The following is a 9101-nucleotide window of genomic DNA, read 5'->3' as shown; positions in this document are numbered from 1 at the left end:
TCACCTCAGTATTTATTTGCGGCATTATCAATACATTATCTTCCCGTGCGTAGTAGGGTCTGGGAATCGATTTAAAATGAATGCGGTTTAAATAATACATGCAGTAATACAAACAGTAATTCATTAAGCCTTTACTGCGCTTTATTTATAAATTACGAACTCGGAATCTCAGATAACCACTTGAAAAATTGGAAATTAGACAAGGATACTAATATAGTCTTAGGACATGTAATAACTTTTAACATAAGTTAGGAGAACAACTGATATACATATTTTTCTTTCAGTGGAATCATCAAGTAACCATTGTCATGATAGAAGAAGGCTATAGGCCTATCTATAGTAAGGAACTAGCGTTGGAGCCATCTGGTCTAGTCGCGTAATGGCGGATAGGTTTTTGAACACTAATTTTTCACTTGGCATGGCAACGGAGGTCTAATTTAATGCTAGTATCTGTTTAAATTTCATTGTGGGTGTATTTCTGACGTTCTGGTAGGAAAAATGGGAGAGCAGGTTGTATTTGGTGAAGTGAAGCTCAATTTTATGAGTAGTACTTCAAGGTCACAGCAGTTGATGTGATTTTACAGTAAGCAAATGTGACAAGAGAAATCTCTCTTAGAAGATACATGACCCCTACGTTTCTCTGCATTTTATATCAGTTTTATCATAACTCTTTAAAATGAGGTAAGGATTTTTCTCTGAAATGGGTCTAGCTATGTTTGGTATCTCTTTAAAAATGTCAGTTTTATATAGAATATTATAGGGAAAACTATTTTACCGGTTTGAGACCTATACCGTCTTTAAGGCGCTGTCTTAACTTCCGTTATAATTAGTCTGCGTCATAATTTTGAGCTGACATTATTCGGATAGTTTCTGTTTCAGATGGATTTTTGCCTGGTTAAGGTGAGCGAACAATAAAGTTGGTCTAAACAAAACAATACAAGTATTCAATTTGTACACTTTTTTATATTTCTTTGCAAAGTTCATAACAAAAACAATTAAAACTATAAAGTAAGAGGTACAGATAAGAACATTAGAAAGACAGAAATTTTAATAACAAACAAATCTCATTTAAACGCAAGAACGTCTCACTTACATACTAGAATATCTCATTTACACACTAGAATCTCCTATTTACACACCAGAATCTCAAGCCAGAACACTTTGAGCACATCTAATTGCTTTTTCTTCAGTAAACGCCAACATTAATAAATGATATGGTATGTACATCAATGCTACACTGGAGCTAATAAAACCACAATGATGTCAATGATCACATATCCGAATCCTGCAGATGCCACTGTTAATTCGCAACTGTTGTACTTTACGAAATACATGAGTTCTTTACACGTTACTACAAATATTGCACATTTTTATCACAGATAATGCTTGTTTTACGTCTTGTGTTCATTAGCACTAAGGTCAGATGACACTAAAACCTAAGGGTGGTGCGCATGAGTTGCCGTCTTTCACCGGCGGTCCATGACTTAGACTTTCCTCGGAAGTGACGTAAATCAGCGGCATGGTCCTTGTGCAGCATGGGCTTGTAAGTGTGGGGTAAGCATTGCTTCTGAAAAGATAAAAACATAATTATGAACTTGACATATAAATCTTGGAAGCCGTTCCTGTCAGTTACTATCCAAATAATGAATTATTTACCGGAAAGAACAAAATTGCAATGTGTATCTAAATACAAAGGAAACTACAAAACAATTAAGATGGGTTATTTACCGAATTAAAATGCATTTTAGTGTTATGAAATGTTTGTCTTTGAGTAAACATCATGAAACATTCTGCAAACAGCCAATATTTTCGAAAGTCTCCAAAATTTAATGGTATACGGTTTAGAGTAATTTTATGGTACAAGTAATCAACGTTGTAAATGGGTTTTATTTCTTATTTTCCTTTGAGGTGTGATGCACATACTGTCCTGGGTTCATGCAAACGTAAAAACGAAAATAAAATGATTGTAATTGAACGTACCATAAACTTGTAGAAGAATGCCTTGTAACCTCCCTCGAGTAGATAGATTTCTGGGAAGTTGAGGCGGGGGTAATGGTCTTTGTTCATGGCACGGTCCTCACTGCGCAGATGGCGGTACCTATAAAATAAAACAGAATTTTTACAAATTTTGATATTTAAACTGGTTTGAATGAAAGATATCCGTATATATATTGTAATTCATATCTCAAATTATTTTGTACTAAATTGAAAATATCACAATTAAAACCACTAGTACTAGATAGTTTATCATTATCAGTCTTGTTTGTACTAGTCTCCATATTTACAAGCTTTTATTTATCTATTTTTGATCATTTGCAATTTTAACAGAAATTCAAGGATGGATCATCATATGAGATTAGTCCAACGTTTGTTTTGTCATTGTGACATGGCGGAAAATTTGGAAAGCCTATGGTTTTCACAATATTAAATATCAGTCTACAAACTGGGTCAAACTGGATAAAGAGTTAGACACTCTATTACCAAACACACAAGTCGCTGTAACAGTTACTAGCACATGACGTCACCATTTTCGATTTCCTAGAAATAATCATCACTGTTTCTTCCATACAACAGTTAAGCATAGCAAAGACATAAAATAAAATAAACTTACATTTTAGGACCTCTTTCTGACGAGAACTCGCAGTGGAAGATGAGCACGTGTTTCTTGGAGGAAGCGTGAGAACAACTGTGTCGTGAGAGGAACTCCTGTATGGCACTGTGTGTAAACAAGTTCACGGCACCCTGGAAGATAAATGTTACAGAAATGAATTTCTCAATATATTTAAAGTAAAGACTTATTATTATTTCGACTTCTCAAAAGAAAAAATAATTCAAAATAGATTTAACGTCACTCGGTAATATTTGCTTAATTGCCTTATACTATCTTTTTAATTTTTATATGTTTTCGTCTACTATATCAACTTTAACTTTATATTTTCGGATAAAGTAAAATTGTTTTACAGCTTTTCAAGCAATATGTTACTATTTTTAGCAGTCTGTCATTTCGCGCTTCGTTAAAAATAAAGATATTTACCTTTATGTGACCACCCTCAAACTCATACGGGTATCTGCAGTCAATGACAGTCACGTGATCGATCTCGTCGTCATAGCAACCCTGAAGAACGTCATTCATCTGCAAAAATAAAAACAATTTGTCAAAACCTTGTGTCAATGATATCAATTTATCTTTTTAATAGATGTGTACGTACGCACTTTTTTTTTTTTTTTTTTACTACAAGAGTGACAATTTTTCATTCACTGAAAATTCCCCGTATGTTGTTAGCACATCATTAATTTATTTTAATGAAATTTATGAATAGTTTATTTATGTATAATTCTAATATTTTTTTATTTGAGCAATTTGATTTGTTTAGCCGAGACGCCCTTGTTTATCATTTATTATATAAATATATTCATGCGCGTATTTCAGCGATACGTCAATGCAAAAATTTAAACAGTAAATTTTCGAAAAACGCCGATTACTTTCTCGAGCACTCATTTTCTAGGCTAGATAATTTCCTATTCGATTATCATGGTTAAGGTTAAAACGTTTAAAAAATTGATTTCGAAATCATTAAAAAGTGAAAATTCGGTGTGGAAAATATGTTTTCTTGAAACTGTCTATAAATTCCGTTTGATTTTTAAGATCAGATTTGAAATGAGTGTGGATCTGCTGTCGTCAGAATAACTATTCAGACGAACAATAATTAACTCACCGTTTCTGGAGAAATAGCCTTCAAGTCACTGTGTTTACCGGCGATCGTAGGTAAAGTGTAGGGACGGGTCCCGTCAGCAATGACGTCGTCGTCGGTAGACAGGCGATGGACAACGGACTTGACGTTTTCATTCTCTGACGTGGGAGACAATGACTGTAATATATCAGAATCCAATGATTAATAAAATGTTTCTCATGTTGAACTACCTCTTGAAACATATACGTAAATGGTATATAGATACATAAATGGTATACAGATATACATTTCACCGAAGAGCTAGCTTTAAAGTTACGTAAAGCAACGAAAGCAAACAAAGATGAACAGAAACGCACATTATTAAAGTTTTGGTGGAAACAAACTCTCCTTATCTGTTATACCTGTTTTTGCACACATTTTGTCTACGTACATATCGTTAAAAATCCTTATCCTGTTTTCGAGGTTTTCTCTTCCTGCGACATTTTTTGTAGTAAACATTCTTTTCAACATTCAGTATATTCCAGTTCATAGCTGAGAGAAAGGTTACTCTCAACATAAAATGGAAAACCCATTCAGAATCGTAAATAAAGATATAAAACTTCAGACTTTGTTTACCTGTAACGAAATACGATCAACACTCGACTTAGTCTCGCGCAGTCTCTTGGTAACGGGAGAATCGTCTGCTTGTTCTGAGAGACGCTTGCCGGAAAACAAACTTCTCTTCACGTCAAATGACAGGAAGCGGCCAAATGGCTTGCGACAAACCTGAAAAATAAAGCTTTTTTTAAACATATTCAATGCATTGCATCATTTTAGAGAGAAGAAAATGCCATCTCCTTTAAATCGTTTGGATTTCCATGTCTGACTTCAAATATACCCATGACCAGCTGTTTGAAAAACTTCACTTTGACAGGTTACGCCGTGTATTTCAGACTGGGTAAAGGTAATACTAAATTGATATGGAATCCGAAGAAAAAAATCACTACGGTAGAAATTTAATTTCAATTTAATCTAAATTCTTAAATAGTCCGTATTAGGACATTTACGGGTGTTTGATACTTAGGCGTATTGAAATGTAGGCTACATCCATGTTTATTTTAGACTAAATCAATACTTATTATATGCCTTACCTCTGCGAAGGATCCGTCTTGGTCGGTGCTGCTCACTGACGCTGACGTCTCCGTTGAAAACCAGCTATCCCCTCTGTAACCCGGTGGCGTAACAATAGCATCAATGTCGTTGGCATCTACGTTCTTACCCGGTGTGAATCTCAACATCTTTGAAATCTAAAAATCGAAAATACATAAAAATAAACACTAAATTAACGGCGTATTCATGGTATTTTGTCATTTAAACAATATGGGTATACTTGTCTGATCTGCCTATCTGTGATACAAAAAAAAAATAAAGATAAAAAGTGTTTCTCATGTCATCTAGATGTTTTGTCAATATAGTAAGTCCATCGCCTCCTAAAAAAGCGGTCGTCTTTTATTGGATTCGCACTCTCGTTACAATGCGCACCCTCTTTCCAAATAGTAAATAACAGGATCTATATTTCTGCTTACAATTTTGTTAAAGATTGTGGTAAGAAAATTTAGTAACTTTTTTTAATATTATATTATATATGCTTTATTAATGTTTTTTTTTTTTTCTATTCAAATAGAAGATAAATGCAGAAAAAATACTTACGTTTGGTCCTTGACTCCTATCTGCAGCGCTACTTTTTCTTCTGAAATGACACAAAAAAATACGATTAAACTCAAACTCAAACTCAAATACAGAACACAGAAGTCCCATAATGCAATTTGATTGAATAAATTAACATTTCCAGTAAGTTACCGCCCACTATTTCATGATACCATATAGATCATCTGTTCTGCCCAATTAACAGCTTGATCTCTCGATTAATTGACAATTAAAATTTATGATTACATTAAAAGTAAACAAATAGACCGCCAGCTATTTTTGATATTGGGCAATAAAAATAAAAATATTTGATTCAACTTACTCGAATTTCACAGTTCTTATGCAGTACAATACAGAATGTTTAGTTATATCAGGGTCTTTCAAAAATGAATGTCATTTTGAGTGACCCTGGTTATATAGAAGATTTGATAAATCAATAACTTCTTATTGATAAAAATGTCTGGGTGATGATACAATTTTTATGGGTTCCTTCCAAGATGATACAACATAACAACGATAATGGCATTAACTTTAAATCTTAACCATTAAATGCACACTTTAATTCATACTTAAAAAATAGAAATAAAAACGTGGAAAGCTCGAACAAGATGAGTAACTCTGCTCAAAGTTTACTCAAAGACGTCTAGGGGCTTATGGCTTTAACGACTTGATAAACTTTTATAATTCATTTAACATATAAGTGTGTTGGTATGTGTATAATCAAATGTGCATTTTTCACTGTATTGACAAAATAACTTGTTGATGCACTAAAATTTTCCTTTTGATTGAAATCCTTTCATGATTTTCTGATATTTTGCTCATTTGTTGAGCTCAGTTAACTTAGTCAAAATAATAAAAAGGTAGGTCGTAGGGTCTGTTCTAAATGTATTTTGTCTTTTTTTCTCTCTCAAGAAATGCAATAATGCCAAATTATGTAAAGCCACAATTCTAATCAGAGCATTCATGTATAGCTATAAATAATAGATAATGAAAATAATAAAACAAGCATATGGATAACGAATGTAAACAATAAAAATGTGAAATAAAGAAAATATATATTACCAACTTTCTTCAAAGTGTTACCGCAAATGATTAGAAAAAAATACGAAATCGATCCATATATTTTAACTTGATTTCGCTGAAGGCGAGAGACAATTGGTTAATTGAACTAATTGACAGATAAGATTTGATGTTCTTATTGCTTCCTATTTCCCCACCCCTAATTATTCACCGTTTCCTAACTCAATTGTTTGTCCGCCCTTAAAATGCCATTTTGCTGCAAGAAACAAACTGCATATTGTCAAATTTTCTCACCTCCGCAGTAATTTTGCTTCTACTGGTAAAGTTAATTCAAATATTCTTGACTGCTGTGATGGGCTTTTTGTTTAATGTCACAATTGTCATTTCTTATAATGGCTATTTTTATCTCCGTTTTAAAATGTGACTTTGTTCCAAGATACAAATTGTATATTATCAAATCTTCTCATCTCCGCAGCTATTTTGCTTCTACAGGTAAAGTAGACTCGTATATTGTCAGCTGTGTCAACTTGTTAAATTTCTTATAAAATCTTATTTTTGTACGAAAAGTGATTGGGAAAACCGAAAGAGGACCGCATCAAAATAATTTACGACTCAATTCTATTTTAGGGCATTGCCATACTTCGTTTCTCGCCCTGAATAGTGTCATTCGGGCGCAAATGCCCCCCCCCCCTAAAAAAAACAAAAAAACAACAACAACAACAAACTTTAACACTGACCCCATGCCAACCTAGCAAACTTGCTAGCTAATGAAAGAAGACGTATCATACTCACTTCATTGCGAATTGGAAATCCGGTAGTAAACACACCTCAGTAAAACAAATATGAAACACGGAGTGCAAAAAATGGGTTTTGATTTTTGCTTATCCCTGATAAGAATGACATTTATGAAAAAGCATTCAACTCGAAACAATTTACAGTTTGTCTCTATTCAAAACGATTGTTTGCTGAAGTATAAAGGAATAAAATCTTTGATTGTAGGACATTTGCCCCCCCCCCCCAGGACATTTGCCCCCCAATGAAAAAATGAACTGCTGGACATTTGCCCCCCAGTTGAAATGGCAGATAGGACATTTGCCCCCCATTGCTTATTTTTGGAATGGACATTAGCCCCCCAAAATTTTTGTCCTTTATGCCAGTATATATAACCGCATTTTTGGTTGTTTTATTATCAAAATTACTCTAAAAGGCAATTTTCAGTAAAAAAAAAAGTGTTTTATTGATAATAATTTGATAAATATGTAAATTACTTTCAGGTGTTAAGGTAAATAATAGCCTGTTATTGAGTAATAAAAGTGCTCATAACAGTGATGTAATTTCTTAATTAGTGCAATGTTTTCAACGCTCAAACTTGTTAATTTGGCAATTATCTACTACAAAATTGTGTAAAACAAAGCCATTGTCCCCTAAAATATGACAAATGTCTTGTATCAAGTTCACAAAAAATCACTGGGGGACAAAACTATTGGGGGGCAAATGTCCGTTTCAGAAATAAGCACTGGGGGGCAAATGTCCTATCTACCATTTCAACTGGGGGGCAAATGTCCAGCAGTCCACTTTTTCATTGGGGGGCAAATGTCTTGGGGGGCAAATGTCCGGATCCCAAAATCTTTTATTGATGGTTGATCAAAAGCGAGCTTCAAAGAGAAAATATAGCGGTCTAGCTTCAGAATTAGGTGTTCAAATGTAAATGCACGTGCAATAATTATTTGATGAATTTCAAAATGAGGTAATTAGCAACGTCTGATTGTTGATAACTTTAATACCGTGAAAAACACCACTTCAGTAAAATGAGACGTTTCAAAAATATTGAGTAAAACTACAGCGAAAACTGAAATCTCAATGTTTTATATATTTTTAATTATAAAGTCCTATGCAATATTGTACACAGTATAAGACAAGATAGTGTGCATGCCTTTTAAAACAATACCAATCTTAACTGTAAAAAATCAGGGCTAAAATATAAAAAAAAAAAAAAATAATAATAAGAATATGGCTAGTACTCAGGTTTTAAGCATTTTGATTGGTTAAATTAAGGGAAAAAGACGGAGTATGAAGTAATCATTATAATGACAACACATTAATAATATGTTGAAGCCACCTTGACCTGATGTATAGCGACATGTATGCATCGAGAAATAGCGCTTTCAATTCTGATCAAAAATTTTACTAAAAAAACATGTCTAAAACGAAACGTCACATAACACAACTGTCTTGATTAATTTACACACACGATGAGTTGTAGACTAGCCACTAGACTGATAATAACTATATTTCTATATTTTTCCCTTTTTTGACAAATTCAATTTCATAGAGACAAAAGCCAGTCTATTTTAGAGATTTTCACACAGGACTGATGTTGAAATTATGATATTGGACATAGAATATAGACTGGCTCAGTTCAATATATTCAATCATAAAAATGTAAGAAGATATATCATAGTCTAGGAGCTAGTCTAGATGAGTTGGTATTCGCTGTGCACAATAATTCGCCATCATTTGTGCCCTAATGGAACCATTCCGCAAGACGTACCATTTCCGGTCCTGGCGTCCTGGCTGCGCCCTCGTGAAATTATTAACCGCCCATCGTGTATAAATAGTTTTAAAACACGGTTTTGCTATAAATTATTTCCTAAATTAATCAAGTTATTTAATTTTGACATAATATATGCGCTGACCACTCTC

The 9101-nt window shown here is 33.5% G+C and overlaps 1 protein-coding gene across 1 annotated transcript; it reads right to left on the bottom strand.

Annotated features, from left to right (window-relative positions):
- Positions 1 to 962: 962 nt before the first annotated feature.
- Positions 963 to 7195, bottom strand: LOC123546269 (M-phase inducer phosphatase 1-like). Its single transcript, XM_053550632.1, has 9 exons — positions 7191 to 7195; positions 5382 to 5421; positions 4823 to 4978; positions 4308 to 4457; positions 3717 to 3869; positions 3035 to 3133; positions 2612 to 2742; positions 1981 to 2098; positions 963 to 1567 (listed from the first exon to the last, which is right to left on the bottom strand). The coding sequence occupies exons 1-9, from the start codon at positions 7193 to 7195 to the stop codon at positions 1430 to 1432; spliced, it is 990 nt and encodes a 329-aa protein (XP_053406607.1). The 3' UTR covers positions 963 to 1429.
- Between the last annotated feature and the right edge of the window lie 1906 nt (positions 7196 to 9101).

Source organism: Mercenaria mercenaria, chromosome 9 (assembly GCF_021730395.1).
Source record: "Mercenaria mercenaria strain notata chromosome 9, MADL_Memer_1, whole genome shotgun sequence".
NCBI lineage: Eukaryota > Metazoa > Mollusca > Bivalvia > Venerida > Veneridae > Mercenaria > Mercenaria mercenaria.
Note: the sequence above shows the minus strand (reverse complement) of the source record. Positions and strands in the feature narration are given on the sequence as shown.

Coding starts and splice junctions, on each gene's coding strand:
- LOC123546269 (XM_053550632.1), bottom strand. Junction 4,979..5,381: donor ATAGGAGTCAAGGACCAAAC/GTAAGTATTTTT, acceptor TTCGATTTTTAG/ATTTCAAAGATGTTGAGATT. Junction 1,568..1,980: donor CATTCTTCTACAAGTTTATG/GTACGTTCAATT, acceptor TTATCTTTTCAG/AAGCAATGCTTACCCCACAC.